We start from the raw sequence: 23,211 nt of genomic DNA, 5'->3' as shown, positions 1-23,211 counted from the left end.
ACGGCTGTGAAGCGGGGCAGGAGGTGACGGCTGTGAAGGGGGGCAGGAGGCGACGGCTGTGAAGGGGGGAGGCAGCGACAGCTGTGAAGGGGGGAGGCGGCGACGGCTGTGAAGGGGGGGAGGCGGCGACGGCTGTGAAGCGGGGCAGGAGGTGACGGCTGTGAAGGGGAGAGGAGGCTACGCCTGTGAAGGGGGGAGGCGGCGATGCCTGTGAAGGGGGCAGGAGGTGACGCCTGTGAAGGGGGGAGGGGGTGACGCCTGTGGAGGGGAGAGGAGGCTACGCCTGTGGAGGGGAGAGGAGGCTACGCCTGTGGAGGGGAGAGGAGGCTACGCCTGTGGAGGGGAGAGGAGGCTACGCCTGTGAAGGGGAGAGGAGGCTACGCCTGTGAAGGGGAGAGGAGGCTACGCCTGTGAAGGGGAGAGGAGGCTACGCCTGTGAAGGGGAGAGGAGGCTACGCCTGTGAAGGGGAGAGGAGGCTACGCCTGTGAAGGGGAGAGGAGGCTACGCCTGTGAAGGGGAGAGGAGGCTACGCCTGTGAAGGGGAGAGGAGGCTACGCCTGTGAAGGGGAGAGGAGGCTACGCCTGTGAAGGGGAGAGGAGGCTACGCCTGTGAAGGGGAGAGGAGGCTACGCCTGTGAAGGGGAGAGGAGGCTACGCCTGTGAAGGGGAGAGGAGGCTACGCCTGTGAAGGGGAGAGGAGGCTACGCCTGTGAAGGGGAGAGGAGGCTACGCCTGTGAAGGGGAGAGGAGGCTACGCCTGTGAAGGGGAGAGGAGGCTACGCCTGTGAAGGGGAGAGGAGGCTACGCCTGTGAAGGGGAGAGGAGGCTACGCCTGTGAAGGGGAGAGGAGGCTACGCCTGTGAAGGGGAGAGGAGGCTACGCCTGTGAAGGGGAGAGGAGGCTACGCCTGTGAAGGGGAGAGGAGGCTACGCCTGTGAAGGGGAGAGGAGGCTACGCCTGTGAAGGGGAGAGGAGGCTACGCCTGTGAAGGGGAGAGGAGGCTACGCCTGTGAAGGGGAGAGGAGGCTACGCCTGTGAAGGGGAGAGGAGGCTACGCCTGTGAAGGGGAGAGGAGGCTACGCCTGTGAAGGGGAGAGGAGGCTACGCCTGTGAAGGGGAGAGGAGGCTACGCCTGTGAAGGGGAGAGGAGGCTACGCCTGTGAAGGGGAGAGGAGGCTACGCCTGTGAAGGGGAGAGGAGGCTACGCCTGTGAAGGGGAGAGGAGGCTACGCCTGTGAAGGGGAGAGGAGGCTACGCCTGTGAAGGGGAGAGGAGGCTACGCCTGTGAAGGGGAGAGGAGGCTACGCCTGTGAAGGGGAGAGGAGGCTACGCCTGTGAAGGGGAGAGGAGGCTACGCCTGTGAAGGGAGAGGAGGCTACGCCTGTGAAGGGGAGAGGAGGCTACGCCTGTGAAGGGGAGAGGAGGCTACGCCTGTGAAGGGGAGAGGAGGCTACGCCTGTGAAGGGGAGAGGAGGCTACGCCTGTGAAGGGGAGAGGAGGCTACGCCTGTGAAGGGGAGAGGAGGCTACGCCTGTGAAGGGGAGAGGAGGCTACGCCTGTGAAGGGGAGAGGAGGCTACGCCTGTGAAGGGGAGAGGAGGCTACGCCTGTGAAGGGGAGAGGAGGCTACGCCTGTGAAGGGGAGAGGAGGCTACGCCTGTGAAGGGGAGAGGAGGCTACGCCTGTGAAGGGGAGAGGAGGCTACGCCTGTGAAGGGGAGAGGAGGCTACGCCTGTGAAGGGGAGAGGAGGCTACGCCTGTGAAGGGGAGAGGAGGCTACGCCTGTGAAGGGGAGAGGAGGCTACGCCTGTGAAGGGGAGAGGAGGCTACGCCTGTGAAGGGGAGAGGAGGCTACGCCTGTGAAGGGGAGAGGAGGCTACGCCTGTGAAGGGGAGAGGAGGCTACGCCTGTGAAGGGGAGAGGAGGCTACGCCTGTGAAGGGGAGAGGAGGCTACGCCTGTGAAGGGGAGAGGAGGCTACGCCTGTGAAGGGGAGAGGAGGCTACGCCTGTGAAGGGGAGAGGAGGCTACGCCTGTGAAGGGGAGAGGAGGCTACGCCTGTGAAGGGGAGAGGAGGCTACGCCTGTGAAGGGGAGAGGAGGCTACGCCTGTGAAGGGGAGAGGAGGCTACGCCTGTGAAGGGGAGAGGAGGCTACGCCTGTGAAGGGGAGAGGAGGCTACGCCTGTGAAGGGGAGAGGAGGCTACGCCTGTGAAGGGGAGAGGAGGCTACGCCTGTGAAGGGGAGAGGAGGCTACGCCTGTGAAGGGGAGAGGAGGCTACGCCTGTGAAGGGGAGAGGAGGCTACGCCTGTGAAGGGGAGAGGAGGCTACGCCTGTGAAGGGGAGAGGAGGCTACGCCTGTGAAGGGGAGAGGAGGCTACGCCTGTGAAGGGGAGAGGAGGCTACGCCTGTGAAGGGGAGAGGAGGCTACGCCTGTGAAGGGGAGAGGAGGCTACGCCTGTGAAGGGGAGAGGAGGCTACGCCTGTGAAGGGGACAGGAGGCTACGCCTGTGAAGGGGACAGGAGGCTACGCCTGTGAAGGGGAGAGGAGGCTACGCCTGTGAAGGGGAGAGGAGGCTACGCCTGTGAAGGGGGGAGGAGGTGACTACGCCTGTGAGGGGGAGGAGGAGGCTACGCCTGTGAAGGGGGGAGGAGGAGGCTACGCCTGTGAAGGGGGGAGGAGGAGGCTACGCCTGTGAAGGGGAGAGGAGGCTACGCCTGTGAAGGGGAGAGGAGGCTACGCCTGTGAAGGGGAGAGGAGGCTACGCCTGTGAAGGGGAGAGGAGGCTACGCCTGTGAAGGGGAGAGGAGGCTACGCCTGTGAAGGGGAGAGGAGGCTACGCCTGTGAAGGGGAGAGGAGGCTACGCCTGTGAAGGGGAGAGGAGGCGACGCCTGTGAAGGGGGGCAGGGAGGCAAAGCCTGTGAAGGGGGGCAGGGAGGCAAAGCCTGTGAAGAAGGGGGGGGGATGGCGGGATGGCATACAATGCCCGTGCTGTATGGGGGAGGGAGAGACTATGCCTGTACAATAGGAGTGGGGGGCAAGACAATGTCTATGAACAGGGGGAGAAGACACCTGTGAAGCGGGGGGTAGGAGATGCCTGTGGAGGGGGGGGGGGTTGACATGCCTTTGTAGGGAGGGGAGATGCCTGTGGAGGGTGGGGCAGCGATGGCAGTGCGTAGAGGGGGGGGGCCGCGATGGCAGTGCGGAGAGGGCGGGCAGTGATGACAGTGCGGAGAGGGAGGGCCGCAATGGCAGTGCCGAGAGGGGGGGCAGCGATGGCAGTGCCGAGAGGGGGGGCAGCGATGGCAGTGCGGAGAGGGGGGGCAGCGATGGCAGTGCGGAGAGGGGGGCAGCGATGGCAGTGCGGAGAGGGGGGGGCAGCGATGGCAGTGCCGAGAGGGGGGGGCAGCGATGGCAGTGCCGAGAGGGGGGGCAGCGATGGCAGTGCAGAGAGGGGGGCAGCGATGGCAGTGCGGAGAGGGGGGGCAGCGATGGCAGTGCCGAGAGGGGGGCAGCGATGGCAGTGCGGAGGGGGGGCAGCGATGGCAGTGCGGAGGGGGGGCAGCGATGGCAGTGCGGAGAGGGGGGGCAGCAATGGCAGTGCAGAGAGGGGGGGCAGCAATGGCAGTGCAGAGAGGGGGGCAGCGATGGCAGTGCGGAGAGGGGGGCAGCGAGCGATGACAGTGCGGAGAGGGGGGGCAGCGATGGCAGTGCGGAGAGGGGGGGCAGCGATGGCAGTGCGGAGAGGGGGGGCAGCGATGGCAGTGCGGAGAGGGGGGCAGCGATGGCAGTGCGGAGGGGGGGCAGCGATGGCAGTGCGGAGAGGGGGGGCAGCGATGGCAGTGCAGAGAGGGGGGGCAGCAATGGCAGTGCAGAGAGGGGGGGCAGCAATGGCAGTGCGGAGGGGGGGCAGCGATGGCAGTGCGGAGAGGGGGGGCAGCGATGGCAGTGCAGAGAGGGGGGGCAGCAATGGCAGTGCAGAGAGGGGGGCAGCGATGGCAGTGCGGAGAGGGGGGGGCAGCGATGACAGTGTGGAGAGGGGGGGCAGTTTCAATAAGGCATTCAAAAGGGCATTAGATGATTATAGAACCATAGAATAGAACCATAGAATCCTTACAGCGCGGAAGGAGGCCATTCAGCCCATCAAGTCTGCACCGACCCTCCGAGCATCCTACCTAGGCCCACTCCCCTGCCCTATACCCGTAACTCACCTAATCTTTGGACAATAGGGGGCAACTTAGCATGGCAAATCCACTTAACCTGCACATCTTTAGACTGTGGGAGGAAACTGGAGCACCCAGAGGAAACCTACGCAGACACGGGGAGAACGTGCAGATTCCACACAGAGTCACCGAAGCCCAGAATTGAACCTGGGTCTCTGGTGCTGTGAGGCAGCAGTGCTAACCACTGTGCCACATGGAACAGAAACAGTGTGCAGGGACACTGGGACAAGGCAGGAGAACGGCACTAAGTCATGATGCTGGAGAGCTGGTGCAGATACTCTGGGTCGAATGGCTTCCTTCTGCACTGTAACGATTCTGTGATTCTGAGTTGGAGGAGCTCAAACTAAATTAATTTTCAAATTGAACCGACTGATGCATTGAAATTTGCTTTCAATGGTTTGGATGTATAGGTCCTATATATGGAACATAAGTAATTTCAGCTTAGTTCGTAATACATTCAGAGAACACTGGCTATTACTTCTCATGACCTTGACCATCTAATTTGGAGAAGCCACAAGTTGGCATGTTTGAGAATTGGCGAAATATCACTTTGTGGTGGGAGTGGCATAAATATCTGGTTTGGAATGGAAGTGAAGGTTATAAGGGTAGGTATATACACAGCGAAGCGATGCTTGAGCATGAGAAGGGGAAGAATTGAACGTTGTAGCATTACTTATGAAGTGCTGTCAGATAGTGTTGAATTGAATGGAGTGACAGTTTTCAGTTCTGCTGAATAAGCCATGTGGATTTTGCTACTTATCAGTACTCTAAGACCAGCTAAGTATAACTTTATGTTTTGGAATAGTGAGAATCTTGTGCCACTACATTATTTGTACCATAGTTGAATATATTGGGAGAATTTCCCAAAGGAGGTTAGATGATTGGACCAGAATCCATGAGAGGGGAGGTAGTGCATGGTCTTTATTCTTTTAATGCTTTCTTTGTTCTTTTGAAGTCGAATATAACCTTTTTTCTTTTAATGCTTTCTTTGTTCTTTTGATGTCTTTGGATCTGTGCCAATTTTTGTCTGATTACATTCCTGTTAATTGTTTTGGAAATCTTCCTATAATAAAGGCACTGCATAAATACAAGTTGGTGTTGAAATTATCCATATTGGTCTTGATGTATATCCCTTTGTTCAATTTCCTGCTCATCTTTCTCTGTTCTAGTGGGTGGTATCTACACTGTCATCCAAACCAAAACCAAGTTGACAGTGGATCAGCATGGAGAGAATTACATTCTGATTGGTCCATACTTTGAGAACAGCGTCAAGACACAAGTGGAGCTGATTGAACCACCGAATCCGGCCATTAAACGCACACTTGATTGCATGAACTCCAGAGGTTGCAAGGTATTGTAAACCCTTTTAATTCTGCTGAGTTGAAAACAATTCGATGCCTGGTTGGTTGAATTGTGGAGAGTTGAACAGCACAGCACATGTCCTTCAGTGGATGGTATACGCAGCATAGAATTTGACTGTAAAGAGTACCTAGATATGACAATTCAATTAATTATTTATGTCCTTGAATATTGAGATATTTTATTTGTCTTTTTATTGGTACAATAGTTAAATAAATTTAAAAATATACTGGTGAATTTTTCATGATATTGCGTTTTGGGTGTTTTATTACGTGAGCCTATTAAATCTATGTAGTAATCATTATGTTGTTTGTGAGACCTTGCCACAAGGGAAGCATCAAATCAGGCTGGAGATGGGGAAGCCACAGTTCTGGCAAAGGAAGGGAGTGATTGGGAGTGAGTTGGACCATGTTTTTGGGAATTATTGTGCCCAGTGTTGGGATGAGATGGGATGGAGACAGCTCCAAAGCATTCTGGCACAGAATGGAATGTTTGTGCTCGCACCGAGGAATTTTAATTCTGGGGTTACCAACAAACCAGTATACATTTAGCCAGCTCATTGTTCTGGGAAAAGTGCACCCTGAGTGTTTAGCAGTCCAGGAATGTCCTCCGTGTTGCTTACTGGAAAGGTAAATGGTTGAGAGAAGTTTTTGGAGCCGCAGTTATGGATAAGATTGTGATTTTGATTTTAGGAGTTATCGGGGTGACTGAGGAATCCTCATTTTCGGTGTATTTTGCAGAATTTTGGAGAAGACATTCTCATCCCTCCCCCTTAAGACAACAACTATACAACTATTTTGGATCCTACTGTGCTTGTTAAATTCTGTTTTAGAGTTTTCCTTTTTGAATGTAATTTGGGGAGAAAATTGAAATTTCATGGAGAAAGGTCTTGGACAATGTGATTTGTGAATAATTCATGGAATACCTACAGTGCAAAAAGAGGCAATTTAGCCCTTTGAATCTGCACCGACCCTCTGAAAGAGCACCCTACCTAGGCCCACTCCCCTGCACTATCCCTGTAACCCCACCTAACCTGCGCATCTTTGGACTGTGGGAGGAACCCAGAGCACCTGGGAAACCCAGGATGTTTCCCGAGGAGAACATGCAAACTCCATACAGTCACCCAAGCCTGAAATTGATCCCGGGCTCCGGCACTGTGGGCAGCAGTGCTAACCACTGTGGTGCCTGAAGCTCGAAAATGATTACCATAAGACGTAGGAGCAGAATTAGACCACTCGGCCCATCAAGTCCAGTCCACCATTCAATCATGGCTGCTATTTTTCTCATCCCCATAACTCCTGATCCCCTTGTGAATCAAGAACCTATCTATCTCTGTCTTAAAGTTACTCCATGATTTGGCCTCCACAGCCTTCTGCGGCAAGAGTTCCACAGATTCACCACCCTCTGGCTGAAGAAATTCCTCCTCATCTCTGTTTTAAAGGATCGTCCCTTTAGTCTGAGATTGTGTCCTCTGCTTCTAGTTTTCCCTACAAGTGGAAACATCCTCTCCACGTCCACTCGAAACAGGCTTCGCAGTCTCCTGTAAGTTTCAATAAGATCCCCCCTCATCCTTCTAAACTCCAACGAGTACAGGCCCAAAGTCCTCAACCGTTCCTCGTACGACAAGCTCTTCATTCCAGGGATCATTCTTGTGAACTTCCTCTGGACCCTTTCCAAGGGCAGCACATCCTTCCTTAGATACGGGGCCCAAAACTGCTCACAATAGTCCAAATGGGGTCTGACCAGAGCCTTATACAGCCCCAGAAGTAAATCCCTGATCTTGTATTCTAGCCCTCTTGACATGAATGCCAACATTGGATTTGCCTTCCCAACTGCCGACTGAACCTGCACGTTAACCTTAAAGAGAATCTTGAACTAGGAATCCTAAGTCCCTTTGTGCTTCTGATTTCCTAAGCCTTTTCCCATAATGGACGAGATCCAGATTAATTAAAAGCTAATGTCAAAGAAAACATTGACCAATGACTGGATATTTACACAAGACGGAAGGAATGCCATTGTAAGAGATTTAAAGACGGTGGCAGAATGTGCTTTTCACCTCTTGATCATCTGCCTGAATCCAGCTCTGAAGCAAGGAAACTCTCTCCTGACTGTTCACAGTGATGTTCTAGTGTGATTTTCATTTAATCCTTGTGATCATGTGCTTGCCATAAAAGACTGACACTAAATTAACTCACTCAGCGAAACAAGATGGTTAGTGTGAGAAAAGGAAATTGTCAGTGGAGCAACAGAAGTTTGATTTGCAGTAATTGTTTTGGACTAGAGCCGAGTTATGAAGCCAAGACTAACATTGGAGTTACACGAGGAACTAGCATTTATGGACATCCAACAGAGATTGATTTGAAAAAGTATGTTAAAGGAGGCTGGGGTATTGGAATGACAGGGAGGTGTAGAGAGAGAATTCCAGAGAATGGAGCCAAGGTGGCTGAAGTTTATAGAGGGGCACATGAGGTGTGGCAAGGGAGCGGATGAGACCAAAACCAGAAAATAGTGTTTGAGGATGGGTACGTGGGCAGGGCAGGAGATTACAGGACTTGGAAGGGATTGCACAGACAAGGAGGGATTTAAACCCAGCATGATGGGACCGTGAGCCAACAAAATAGATGAGAACCAGGGCAAAGTACATATGGAGCTTGGTTGTGTTTTGGATGGCCTGAAATTTATGGAGGATGGGAGGCTAATCAAGGGAGCTTTGGAATATTTGTAATGGGCTGAGATAGAAGTGGAGATGGAACAACATGCAGTCAGGGGTGAATCCTCCAGTTCAACCCAAGATAGCTCAAAATGGTGGCAAGGGAATGGAATTTGTGATCAGGATCAAGACAATGGCTTCAGTCTCCGACTTTACTCGGGAGCCGGTTTAGCTCAGCCATTCAGCTGGCTGGACAGCTAGTTTGTGATACAGAGCAAAGCCAACAGCGCAGGTTCAATTCCCGTACTGGCTGAGGTTATTCATGAAGGCCGTGCCTTCTCAACCTTGTCCCTCACCTGAGATGTGGTGATTCTCAGGTTAAATCACCATCAGTTAGCTCTCCCCTCAAAAGGAGCTCTCCCCTCAAAAGGGAAAGCAGCCAATGACGACTTTACTTACTTTTATTTAATTGAAGAAAATTGTGACTCAGTCAAGAATGAGAAGTCTCAACAATAGAGTGGAGTCAAAAGAAGTGGTGGACAGTACAGCCTGGAGAAGAGTTGTTCTCCAGCTTCTTGAGCACACAAATTGTATTGCTGGGGTGAACCTTTGGTGGCATAAAAGGGAGATCATTTTAAACTGTTTCACAACAGAGTGGTAGTAAAATATTTTCAACGGGCAGTCATTAGTAAAGGTCATGTTGTGAATGGTTATCTGCATTACTTTCTGGCATTGAGTGGACAAATGTACAAGATGCATTTATGTGCAAAGTGCAAAAGTACAAGATGCATTGATGTGTCTGGCATAACAAATATAGAACTAGGTTCTGGAATAGTACCTTGTATGATAAACAGAGTTCAGGCAAAAATATACACAGTTTGGGCGTTGCTGAAAATGGTTGTGACATTTGACCATCCTCTATTAGTTGGGTCATCATACCCATGTGTAATTGCTGGAAAATGTTCACGAGGCTGCTGGACGATCCAAACTTCAGAAGAATCTCCCAAAGTGCATCATGACTCACAGAATCAAATTCCGTTATCAAGTCCACAGTTCCTTGCCAAGAACCATGTGCAAGTTCTGGTCCATTGAGCTATCCATTATTGATCTGGCAGTGCTTGATTCTGATGCTGGCTGCTTGAAATGGAAAGTGAATCATTCCCCATCATTAACATTTGCCAGCATGATGAACATAAAATTGACTGAGAAACTTCTCAAAATCTTTCATCTAGAATTCATTTTTTTGAAATTTGACCGTGCAACAACCATTTTGTGCCCAGTTAAGATCCCAGTCATATTTAAAGGAGTTTTATGGATGTAATAAGTAACGTTGACCAGGATATCAGGAGAACTCCCTGTTCTTCTTTGAAACCATGTTAAAGATCTACTCGATCTTGACAAGAAAATAGCACCTCTGATTGCTTATGTATTGTGTCAGAACACCAGTGTTCAGAGTGAGCCCACAATCTTATGATTGAGGGTGTTACCCACTGAGCCAAGTTTGAGGACTGTATCTGTTGTACAAATAGATTATTTTAAAAATAAATTTCGAGCTCCCAAGTCTCTTTTTTTCCCAATTAAGGGGCAATTTAGCATGGCCAATCCACTTACTCTGCACATAGAACATAGAACAGTACAGCACAGAACAGGCCCTTCGGCCCTCGATGTTGGGCCGAGCAATGATCATCCTACTCAAACTCACGTATCCACCCTATACCCGTAACCCAACAACCCCCCCCTTAACCTTACTTTTTAGGACACTACGGGCAATTTAGCATGGCCAATCCACCTAACCTGCACATCTTTGGACTGTGGAAGGAAACCGGAGCACCCGGAGGAAACCCACGCACACACTGGGAGGACGTGCAGATTCCGCACAGACAGTGACCCAGCCGGGAACCGAACCTGGGACCCTGGAGCTGTGAAGCATTTATGCTAACCACCATGCTACCGTGCTGCCCGAAATGACACATCTTTTTGGGTTGAGGGGGTGAGACCCAGTCAGACATGGGGAGAATGTGCAAACTCCACACGGACAGTGACCTGGGGCTGGGATCGAAGCTGGGTGCTCGGCAGCGTGAGACAGCAGCGCTAACCACTATGCCACCGTGCTGTCCTGTACAAATAGATTCTTGAGCATTAAAAAAGAAATCTGTTTGTAAATCTAATTGTCAAAACAACTGCACTGTAGTTAAATAGCTCTTCATTAGATAAAAAAAAACCTGTCCTGCACTGGTTAACATTCTGTTCTATTCTGCTATCTTTTTTTCATGGCTGTGACATTTCCCTTTTGCCTATTAATACTCTCATTCCTGAAAGTCCACGAGCAACAACTATATTTACACATGAACATCAGAAAAGTCAAGGACAAGAAAAGGCCATTCAATCTGCTGAAGTCCAGCCCTAACTTTTCCATTATAGTACCAGGCTGCAACTTCAATGTCCCTAATGTCTTTCCCTCTATTACCCTACCAAACAGATTCTTTCAAACACATCATCCATTGAGTTAAGGAATCTGTTTAAAGTTACCTTATAACAACTTATTTACATTTTTCATACAATCCTGGCTTAATTTAAAATAATCGTCTGGATTTATTTTACCTATATCATTTCATATTTTGCATACATCAGTGAGGAGAACACTTTTAATCAATTCTAGGTTCTGATTCCCTTGGCACTTGTGATCGTGCTTTTTGTTCCCCTTTGCATCCATTCTTTTTTATTTATTAAAGGGAAATTTAGCGTGGCCAAACCACCTACCCGACAGTTTGAGTTGTGGGGGTGAGACCCACACAGGCACGGGGAGAATGTGCAAACTCCACCCGGGCAGAGACCTGGGGTTGGGATCGTTGGCACTGTGAGGCAGCAGTACTAACCACTGCGCCACCATGCCGCCAACCTTTACATCCATTCTTGATGCATACTTGTTATTGGGTTAATACAAGGCCGTCCTCTTCAATATGACAATATGTGATCCCTTGATAAGATACTATCAGATGCAAGAGCTCTCCAGTGGGCAGACCTTCCCTTGTATTGGTGCTTCTGTATATTATATATTAGCTGTCCTCACCCCAGTGGCATACGGCAGCCGCCGTGTTGGTGACTGCTCTGTCCTCGACCATCCCAGTCACTTCCTGAGCACGCTCCTCGAAGATGGTGAGAATTCTTATGTCCAGCACCCCACTGTCAGTCTAGGCCCTCTCCCGACGATTGTGGGAGAGCTTTTCCTGAGGAGACACAGAGAGGGCATCGTTAGCCACACACGTGGTTCACGGTTGTGGTGGGGAGGGGGTGAAGGAGAGGTTGGGGGGGTGAAGGAGAGGTTGGCGTTGTTTGAAGGGGGTGGGGGTGGAGGAAGGGTTGAAGGGTTAGACTCACCCGTGGGGGTGGAAATGTCTCGGTTGAGGGGAGGGACGTTGGTGTCTACTCACTTGTGCTGCCCAATTTATGTCATTGACTTTCTTCCTGCACTGGAGGCCAGTCCTCCTGGTCACACACCTGCAGCACACTGCAGCCACCACCTTGTCCCAGGGAGCACTGACTGATCTATGGCTAACCTTCCTGGACCCTCTGGAGAAGAGGACATCCCTCCTGGCTTCCACTGCATCTAGCAATCTTCCCCGGGTCAGCGTTCCCAAATCTTGGGTCTGATCCCTTCGGTACCTTTGTTGTGAGCTGGCTGGGGCTGGCTGAGCAAATACTACTTAAGTGCTGCTCCACCTTGTTAGTGGGGGGCTCGTGAGTGTGGTGCCGGAAAATCCGATGGTGAGCCTTCATTTGCAGTGAGAAGCCCATGAAGCCTCATTGATTAACTTTGAATAGTGTTGCAGACCTTGCTGGGCCGAACGCCGGGAAGCTTGCTGCAATTTCGTTCACTACAACATTTCAAAGTCTTTCTGGAGATTCATGCCCTTAGAATGTTTTGCAGCACTTGGGAGCTGAACTCCAATAACAGGCTGCCATTTAGAAAGGTTTCTCCAAGTGGGTTTGTGAGTCCCCCCACCCCCCACACATATACACACACACATGGGCACTACCCCACACCCTCTAATTACGTGCCCTGCACACCCTCACCCTTCAAACCCCCCTCCACCTCGTTTCATGGGCATGGCCCTCCTCGGGTCCTGACCAATGGGGGCGTCACCCTGGCAGCCAGGCACTCTTGCACTGCCAGCTTGGCAGTGTCAACCAGGCACCTTGCCAGTGCCAAGGTGCTAGCTGGGCATTGCCAAGATGCCCACGGGGGGGGGGGGGGTGAAGGCCAGCCACTGTCCCTGACCACCAATAGCCCGGGAGACACTGCCCCGGGTATCGTTCCACCTGGTCTACGTTCTTGTGGACCAGTACTGATCGGCGCCTAGCTGCAGCCTCCCTTGGGAGGAAGGTAGATTGAGGTAGGCTGGTAGATCCCCGGTAGATAGGCTTCAAGTAGGTTTAAGACCTACTTTAGCAAGTGCCATTTGGATCCGCCCCTTTTGGGCCGAGTTCCGATTCTGATGCCTTGTGGGACTTGGGTATGTCCCGCAATGTGTGAAGGCTGCTGGGAGGCCCACGAGAGGCCTCTCCTGGAATTTACCGGCCGTGTTGTGCTCTTGCTTGAGTGCAACGCAGACACTGGATCGCGCCCAATGTTTTCCTTCTGATTCCCGTTTACTTGAATTCCATGATGCTCTGATGTCAAGGGCAGCCACTCTCACTTCAGCTCTGGAATTCAGCTCTTTTGCTCTTATTTGGACCAAGGTTATAACGAGAGTGGTCCTGGCTGAATCCAAACTGTAATGCTAAAGTCTTGTGCTCCAGAACCAGTCACACCTCTGAGCAGGTTATTTTTTAGTACATTGTATGGATTTTCTTGGAGCTGGTGTACTTGGGATAGAACCTTCCGACACGTTGTGCTTGGTGAGTTCCCCAGGCAGCAGCAGGCGCACAGTGGTCTAGATCTCCTGGGTGCTGATGGTCTGCAACTTATTGTAATGGGCCAGGCAGGAAGCCTTACTCCTGATGCGCTTGAAAATATTATTGATAAGCGAGTTCATAATGCTCATGGCCTTGGTGGAGCTGTTGGTGGCCAGGTGAACCTATTTCATCGCTTTGTAAGTGTTGATGGAGTAACTTTCTTTGCTAGATCTCCTCCTTTTCTTGCTGCTCTTCAGTGGCAGCTTCTTCTGGGTCTTGGTGAGTGCCATTTGATAGCACTGTCAATTATGCCTTCTGCTACTTTATTGATGATTGTGATAAATTGATGTGACCTGGATAGGATTTGTCCTGCTGTTTGTAAAAAATGTGGCTAATGTTCCTCATTGTCAGGTAGATTTCAGTATTGGAATAGTTTGGCTTGAGATGCACTAGTTCTGGAGCACAGGTGTTCAGCACTATAGCTGGGATGTTGTCAGAACTCCTAAATCTCAACCTCTTGCCATTTACCTCTGTTCGCTGCTAGCTACTTGTCACTCTTCATTCTGTTCCTCTCGCAGATCTTCCTGCCCCTTCCCAGGAAATACAGTACTGCATTAATGTCACCTGGGACCTGCTTTCGGTGTTTTAAAATTCTTGGTTTGTTTTCATTAAATAGCAAAAGTGCAAATAACATGCATTTACAAAGTAATAACTCGAAAGTGCCTTAAAAAAACTAAGTTAATGCTTTGTAAAGAACATTTCCTGTTCACTCTATTCGAGTCCTCCATTATTTGAAAATTCATAATTACACCTTAATTAACTTACCTGACTTTTGGAAATAGACCCAATATCATGGCTCTTGCCATAATTATAGTTTCCATGCTGGATATATGCTGTCTACAGCTTTCATGATGTGGAGATGCCGGTCGGTGTTGGACTGGAGTGGGCACAGTAAGAAGTCTTACAACACCAGGTTAAAGTCCAACAGGTTTGTTTCAAATCACTAGTTTTCGGAGCACTGCTCCTTCCTCAGGTGAGGAAGTAAGGTTGTAAGACTTCTTACTGTACAGCTTTCATATCCTTTCCATAATTGTGCACAAAACTAGAAACAATATTTTAAACTGTAACCAAACCAATATTTTGTACAAATTCACCATTGCTCCTTTGGTTTAATTCACTGAAACTAGCTATAATGTTGTTAGTGTTTCCTTAAGATTAAACAATTTTATAGGCCATTATATATTTGAAATCTTTGGAACTCTGTCTTCACCCACACCCTTCAACATTATTGCATTTCCTGTTTTTCTCCTAAAATATATATTCATACTTCCCCACATTATATTCTCCACCTGCACATTCACATTTTTTGCTATGTCTATGTTTTACGGATATATTTACAGTTCCTCTTGCTGTTTATGTTGGGTGTGGCCATTGGCATTGTAGAAGATGTTTGCTTTGTGGTTGAGTGTTTGGGGAGTGCTGATCATCAGATTGAATCTATTGAGGATTCTGCTTTTGCCTTGTATTTTATCAGGAGGGCGATTGCTGTTGCTACTGGAGTTGGAATCGCAGAGAGTGAATCAGAAGCCCTTTCCCTTGGACAAAATGATTGTTAGCCCTTCTGTACCCTCTCCAAAACTTTCACATATGTCCTAAAGTGTGGCCCCCAGAATTGAGCACAATACTCCAGTTGGATCTCAACAAGTGTTTTGTATAAGTTTAGCATAATTTCCTGTTTTTTTAAACTCTATTTCTGTTAATTACTTTGTTAATCTGTCCTGCCACTTTTAAAGTCTGTGCACAAACACCCCCAGTCTTCATGCACCCACTTTTAAAGTTGTACCATTGAGCTTGTCTTGTCTTTTTTCATTCTTCCTACCAAAATGCAACATCGCACACTTCTCTGCATTGAATTTTGTCTGTCTCTGCATTGAATTTCGTCTGTCATGCGTCTGCTCATTCTAACTGCCTGTTCACATCCTTCTTCAGTTTATTATGACCTTTCTCACTGTTCACTACACTTACAAATTTCTTCTCCAATTATGGTTGAGGGAACCTCTTTCTACACCTGTTCAGTATGATCTCTGTAGTGTGTGGTGAATTATACAAACTTGATCCATAATTGTATTTGCTTGGATTTGCCCTTGTACATATTTGCTGACATTTTAATAATTACATACAGCAGTGACCAGAAGTACTGTAGTGATAGCCATTCAATTAATTGAATTTAACAGTTTGATAGTTAGATATAGATTGAATGAAGTTTCCATCATGCATCCTTGCAGTTTTTTGTGGCAATGCATAATTTGAAGACATTTACAGGTCATGCAACCCCAGAGGTTTGTGACATATTATTTGTTCCATTTTACAGGTCTATTTTGGCAGGTGGCTGATTGACGGAAGCCCTTATGTCGTGCTGTTTGACATTGCCGCTTCTGCTTGGAGCCTGGATCAATGGAAGACAGAGCTGTGGGATTCTTGCAATGTTGGAATTCCCTGGTTTGACAAGGAAGCTAATGATGCAGTTCTCTTTGGATTTCTCACCACATGGTTCCTGGGTGAAGTAAGTGTTCAAATACCCTGTTAGTTCAACTTGAGAACATGATTGCCTGAAATTTCCTGGAAACTTGCTGCAGAAGAAATTTACTAGAATGTTAAGGTTGGAGTGGGACTTCAGTTACATGAAGAAACTACAGAAGCTGGGGTTCTTCACAGAGCAAGGGGAGATTTAATAAAAGTGTTCAAAATAATGACAGGCAACTAAGGAGGAAATGCCCCCAGTGACAGAAGGGTTGGTAACCAGAAACACAAATGTAAGGTAATTGTCAGAAGAACCAGGGATGAGATGAAAAGTTATTATGCAATGATCTTCCCAATGGCATGATGGAAGAAGATATGATAACTTTTTAAAGGGCATTGGATTGAAAAAAATTGAGGCAGAAACAAAATGTAGGGCTGGGGGAAAGGATGGAAGAATGGAACTAATTGAATAGCTCTTTGGAAGAATAGCCTCCTGTATTGTATGATTCTAATTGTTTTTGAGTCCTGACTCTTTGAATTGTGGTTTCATGGTAATTTCTTTTGCAATTTAATTTTCCTTTGGTTGAAAAATTTTCACTGACTTCCTTCCCTACTCCTAACTTCTTTTTTGGTTCACATCCTCTCATTTTAATTCTTCACTCTAAGATATGATGAACAGATTGCTTTTAAAAAATTAATTTGCAGGATGTGGCCGTCGCTGGTTAGGCCAGCATTTATTGCCCATTAGGGCAGCACGGTAGCACAAGTAGATAGCACTGTGGCTTCACAGCGCCAGGGTCCCAGGTTCGATTCCCGGCTTGGGTCACTGTCTGTGCAGAGTCTGCACGTTCTCCCTGTGTCTGCGTGGGTTTCCTCCGGGTGCTCCCGTTTTCTCCCACAGTCCAAAGTTGTGCAGGTTAGGTGGATTGGCCATGATAAATTGCCCTTAGTGACCAAGAAGGTTAGGAGGGGTGATTGGGTTATGGGGATAGGGTGGAAGTGAGGGCTTAAGTAGGCCGGTGCAGACTCGATGGGCCAAATGGCCTCCTTCTGCACTGTATGTTCTAAAAAACAAAATCCCTAGTTGCCCTTCAGATAGTGTTGGTGAGATGCTTTCTTGAACCGCTGCAGTCCTTGAGGTGTAAGTACACCCACTGTGCTGTTTGGGAGGGTGGTTTCCAGGATTTTGACCCAGTGACTGAAGGAATGATGATATATTTCCAAGTCAGGATGGTGAGTGACTTGGAAGGGGAACCTCCAGGTGGTGGTGTTCCCAGGTATCTGCTGCTCTTGTCCTTTTAGATGGTGGTGATTGTGGGTTTGCTCAAGTAAGTAGCTCATAGATTCAATTACTTCATACCTTACTCCTGGTCACAACATTTGATTAAGGGAGCAGCCAGAAAGAGTAGTTGCTCAACCCAAACATCTTCAGTGTATGGGTATTGGGCAGTACACATCAACATTATATGCACTTCGCTGTGTGATGTACAGAATATACAATAATATAATTGAGAGTATACAGTGCAACTTGAGACTAAGAAACTAGGAGCAGGAGTGGGCCGTTCGGCCCTTTGAGCCTGCTCTGCCATTCAACCTGATCATGGCTGATCCGCTATCTCATTGCCATATTCCCGTTTTCTCCCAAAACCCCTTGATGCCATTAAAATAAAATAAAAACTTTCTCTTTCTTGAATACATTTGGTGGCTTGGCCTCCACAGCCTTTTGTAGTAGAGAATTCCACAGGTTCAGTACCCTTTGAGTGAAAAGATTTTTCCTCATCTCTGTCCTAAATGATCTGCTCCATATCCTGTGACAGTGTCCCCTGGTTCTAGATTCCCCAATATCCTCCCTGCATCTAGTTTGTCCTTCCCTGTGAGAATTTTAGACGGTTCAATCAGATCTCCTTTCATCCTTCTAAAATCTAGTGAATACAGCCCCACTTGAACCAACCTCTCCTCATAGGACAGTCCCGCCAATCCTGGTATCTGTCCAGTGAACTCTGCTGCAACCCTCTTTGGCAAGTATATCCTTTCTTGGGTAAGAGACCAAAACTGCATGCAATACTCCAGGTATGGTCTTGTCAAGGCCCTGTATAATTACAGTAAGACAGCCCTACTTCTAAACTCAAATCCTCTTCCAATGAAGGCCAAAACACCATATGCCCTCCTAATTAGCAGCACAGTGGTTAGCACTGTTGCTTCACAGCCCAAGGAACCAGAGTTCGATTCCCAGCCTGGGTCACTCTCTGCGGAGTCTGCACGTTCTCCCCGTGTCTGCATGAGTTTCCTCCGGGTGCTCCGGTTTCCTTCCAGAAGTCCCAAAAGACGTGCTTGTTGGACGAATTGGACATTCTGAATTCTCCTTCAGTGCACCCGAACATGTGCTGTAATGTGGCGACTAGGGGATTTTCACAGTAACATCACTGCAGTGTTAATGTATGCCTACTTGTGACACAAATAAAGATTATTATTATTATTAATTGCTTGCTGTACCTGCCTCTCCCCTTCCATTCACAGGTGCGCTAGGACAATCCGATCTTTTTGTACACCCACAATTCCCAATATTTCACCATTTAAATAATACTCTTCACTTCTGCTTTTCACACCAAAATGTATAACTTCACATTTAACCACATTGTACTACATCTGTCATATGTTTAACTTATCCAAATTACCTTGAAGCCTCCCTGCATCATCCTCACAACTCCCAACTCCGCCCAGCTTTGTGTCATCAGCAAACTTGGAAATGTTACATTTGGTCCCCTCGTTCAAGTCATTTGTATATATCGTGAACAGGAAGTGTTCGAGCACTGATCCCTGTGGTACCTCACACGGAATACAACCCATTTATTCAAACTCTCTCTTTCCTGCCTACCATCCCATTTCCAATCCATGCCAATACATTATCCCCTATGCTATTGGGCTTTAATTTTGACCACTAACCTCTTCTGAGGGGCTTTATCAAAAGTCTTCTGAATGCCACTTACAGAGGTGATTAATTTTTTTTAAAATTTTTTTTTAATAAATTTAGATTACCCAATTATTTTTTCCAATTAAGGGGCAATTTAGCGTGGCCAATCCACCTACTCTGCACATTTTTACGTTGTGGGGGCGAAACCCACGCAGACACGGGAGAATGTGCAAACTCCACACGGACAGTGACCCAGAGCCGGGATCGAACCTGGGACCTCAGCGCCGTGAGGCGGTTGTGCTAACCACTAGGCCACCGTGCTGCCCTACAGAGGTGATTAATGACATTCACACAGAGTTTGGTCCAAATACTTGCATTTCATTCACTGCAGTATCATCTTCCTTTAAATTTCCTAAAACATCTACCAAATATCATAAATGCCCAACATATCTGCAAACATATTGGATTCTTTAGGCCTGTCCATTTGCTGGGAAATGGAGAATTCTTGCATCCAACATGACTATTGTCCATCACATTTCAGGCATTGGGCGAAATTCTCCGACCCCACGCAGGGTCGGAGAATCGGCCGGCAGCGGCGTTATTCCCGCTCCCGCAGGGTTTTTAATTCTCTGACCGGCCAAAAACCGGCGCTGTGCAAATCCCGCCGGCAGCCTCTGAAAACAGCTGGCGCCGGCGGGATTTCATTGTATTTTTTTTTCCACAAATCTCCGGCCCGGATGGGCTGAAGTCCCGCCGACGTGGCCACGGGTCACGTCGGCGAAAATCACAGTACCTTTAAAACGGCGTCAACCATTGATGATGGTTGACGCCGTTCGTGTCGGGGGGGGGGGGGGGGGGGGGGTTGCGGGCATCGGGGGGGGGGGGTTGCGGCATCGGGGGGGGGGTTGCGGCATCGGGTGGGGGGTTGTGGCATCGGGGGGGGGTTGCGGCATCGGGGGGGGTTGCGGCATGGGGGGGGGGTTTGGGGGCAGCGGCGTGCAGAGAGGGGGGCGACGGATGCCCGGGGCCAACGCACCGTCACCCCCCCCTCTGTACGCCGCTGCCCCCTACCCCACCACCCCCCTCACCACCCCTACCTCCCTCCAACGCCCCTACCCCCCTCTCCACCACCGCTACCCCCCCTCTCCACCACCCCTACCCCCCTCCAAACGCCGCCCCCCCATCTCTCGCAACGCCGCAACCCCCCACCCTCAACCCCGGTACCCACACCCCGTCCCCCTCCCTCTGAAGGCCGGTACCCACACCCCCCCCCCTCCTCTGAAGGCCGGTACCCACACCCCCCCCTCTCTCCTCCTCCCCCCCCTTCCTTCCTTCCTCCTCCCCCCTTCCTTCCTCCCCCCCTCCTTCCTCCTCCCCCTTCCTTCCTCCTCCCCCCCTTCCTTCCTCCTCCCCCTTCCTTCCTCCCCCCCCTCCTTCCTCCTCCCCCCTTCCTTCCTCCTCCCCCCCTTCCTTCCTCCGTTAGTGGGGGGGGGGGGGGTGCGGCGTTGGAGCGGGGTAGGGGTGGTGAAGGGGGTAGGGGTGGTGAGGGGAGGGGGTTGGGTAGGGGCAGCTGCGTGCAGAGGGGGGCGATGGTGCGTTGGCCCCGGGCATCCGTCGCCCCCCTCCTCTGCACGCCGCTGCCCCTACCCCAACCCCCCCCTTACCACCCCTACCCCCTTCACCACCCCTACCCCCCTCCAACGCCACCCCCCCCTCCAACGCCGCCCCCCCCCTCTCAACTCAACGCCGCAAACCCACCCCCCCCCCTCTCAACTCAACGCCGCAAACCCCCCAACGCCGGGTCTGTCTCCCCCCTCCCCCCCCCCCCCCCCCCCAAATGCCGGGTCTGTCTCTCTCCTCTTCCCCCCCCCCCCCCCCCCCAAATGCCGGTCTGTCTCTCTCTCTCTCTCCTCCCCCCCCCCCCCCAATGCCAGGTCTGTCTCTCTTCCCCCCCCCCCAAATGCCGGTCTGTCTCTCTCTCCTCCTCCTCCCTCCCTCCCCCCCCCCCCCCCCAAATGCCGGTCTGTCTCTCTCCTCCTCCTCCTCTTCCCTCCCCCCCCCCCCCCCCCAAAATGCCGGTCTGTCTCTCTCCTCTCCCCCCCCCCCCCCCCCCCCCCCCCCAAAACGCCGGGTCTCACCACTTCCGCAGCTGGTGAAACTGACGCGTATCGCATCAGTCCGCTGCTGGCCCCTCCGGGAACGGAGAATCGCCGCCTAAAAGAAGGCCCCCACGCCGGAGTCATCTACTCCAATTTTGCTCGCCGGAAATCGGCGTTACGACGGTCTGCAGAGAATTTCGCCCATTATATTTATTTTGTCTTATTTGTACTAAATGAACATTAGATTTCATAAACCAGTAAACTTTGTAAGGAGCATCCATGAGTGGGCACCAGATGAATTATTCACCCTTTCACCTTAGCTCCTCATCAAAGGATTCTCTGCAAATGTGGCTGTCTATCTCTATGGAAATACTCGATGTCTGTACTGGCTCAGTAGATTCACCTCACATCAGTAGGACCAAATGATATTCATTGCAACACTAATAATCTAATAATAATCTAATAATCTTTATTGTCACAAGAAGACTTACATTAACACTGCAATTAAGTTACTGTGAAAATCCCCACTACTAACCACATTATGAAACAAAGGTGTTTTGGGAATCCGCATACTTCTTGCCAATAACAGCTCCTCAAACACGGTCACGAACATCCCCCCACAAACCCCCCTGCTGAACCCCTTAACTCATACTTTATCTCTCTAACCGCAGGAAGTCGTACAGGTCACCCAACCAAGCAGCTACCCCCGGTGGTGATGCCGACCGCCACTCCAGTAAAAGTCGCCACCGTGCAATCATAGAGGCGAAGGCCACAACATCGGCCTTCCTCCTCTCCATGAGCTCCGGCTTCTCTGAAATCCCAAATATCGCCACCAAAGGGTCTGGGTCCACCTCTCTTCTCTCCCCCCCCCCCCCCCCCCCCCCCCAACCTATCCTGGCTAAGAACGCGAACACTCCCGCCCAGAATCTTCCCAATTTTTCGCAACCCCAAAACATGTGCGTGTGATTTACTGGCCCCAGCCCATACCTCTCTCACTCATCTGTTACCCCCTGAAAGAACCCACTCATTCTCGCCCTAGTCATATGCACCCTGTGCACCTTGCACAAGAGGAAGTCCCATTTACCCCACGCAGTGCATCTGACACCAATCTGCCTCCAACGTCTGGTTTTATCTGAGGTGAATTTGTGGGCGTGTGAGTAACCTCTGCTGGAATGGCAGGTTCATGATTATCATATTCACATGAGGCTGTTTTGAAGCGATTCTTACCACAATTTGAATTTAATGTCTCCTCCATGACCCTCATGGTCTGCAATGGGTACCATTATAGTGGAGGCGTGGCTGATTAGCACTCACAGATTAGTTAAAGGGCAGGAGTCCAGGAATCAGTAAATGTTTGGTGGTCAGAGCTGATTTCTTAGTTCTCTAGTTCCAGAAGATGACCTGTTCTCTGATGAGCTACTGGACCTGTATTGCCAATGGCTGTGTATGTTACTGCTACCACCAAGGTTTTTGCCTTTCAGTCCTTCCCAGGCACTGCCCATGTCAAGAGTTTCCCAGTTGGCTGCTCATAAATGCGTAAGGCACGTGATGTATTTAGATGCCGTTCCATCGATGTTCAGTTTGTCTGCAAATTAAAAATAAGATTCATATAGATCTGCACTGGATTCCCTGCAAGCTGTCTTGATGTTTTTGTATAGTAAAAGCCTTGGTTTCTGGTACCTGGAAATACTCTGAGGGGGTGGCGACAAAAGCTGGTTAATGAACTTCCGACAAACCCCAGCAACAAACCCTAAGAACTCTATAATAACAACAATATGATGATCAGATGTGTCACTGAATATGCTGTCAGTATGCTCGCCAGCAAGACATAGACATAGAATTGCGACAGTGCAGAAGGAGGCCATTAAGTCCATTGAGTCTATATCGACCCTCTGAAAGAGCATCCTACCCAAGTTCACTCCCCTGCCCTATCCACATAACTCCACCTAAGCTGTATACCTTTGGTCTCTCAGGGATAATTTAGAATGGCCAATCCACCTAACCTGCATATCTTTGGACTGTGAAAGGAAACCGGAAAACCCGGAGGAACGCCACACAGACACGGAGAGAAAGTGCAAATTCTACACAGTCACCCTAGGCTGGTATTGAACCCGGGCCCCTAGTGCTGTGAGGCAGCAGTGCTAACCACAGTGCCACCATTGCCCACACAGCTTTTAGAAAAATTGTTGCTTGCTATGTTTTATACAACGTAGCACATCGAGGACTAGAGGTGGAAGAGAAACAAGCTATTCACTGAGGAGTCCAATGGAGAGGAGAAAGTGAAAGATAATGATGTGGGACCCAGCATCTGACCATTTAATAATATTGCACTTGGAGTAGTCTAATAGCTGAAAGGCTCCGATAGTCATTCACACGAGATCAAAGTAGCAGTCATATTACCTGGCTGTCACCACAAGCAGCCTGCAACCAAACATCCGCTCATTGGCCCTCCACCAATTGATCCCCATCAACTCATGTTCACAGATTCTTTAACAAGCAACTGAAAGCGATAGCATAGTGGTTAACACCGTTGCTTCACAGCACCAGGGACC

General features: G+C 49.9%; 1 protein-coding gene across 1 annotated transcript in view; it reads left to right on the top strand.

Annotated features, from left to right (window-relative positions):
* Window positions 1–23,211, top strand: part of LOC119971723 (glycogen [starch] synthase, muscle-like) — a 162,728-nt gene that overhangs the window by 14,945 nt on the left and 124,572 nt on the right. Inside the window, 2 exon segments of the mRNA XM_038807667.1 lie at window positions 5,394–5,575; window positions 15,501–15,692. Coding sequence (XP_038663595.1) covers window positions 5,394–5,575; window positions 15,501–15,692 — 374 coding nt within the window.

This window comes from Scyliorhinus canicula, chromosome 9 (genome assembly GCF_902713615.1).
Source record: "Scyliorhinus canicula chromosome 9, sScyCan1.1, whole genome shotgun sequence".
Lineage (NCBI taxonomy): Eukaryota > Metazoa > Chordata > Chondrichthyes > Carcharhiniformes > Scyliorhinidae > Scyliorhinus > Scyliorhinus canicula.
This window is presented reverse-complemented; position numbering and strand designations above follow the sequence as displayed.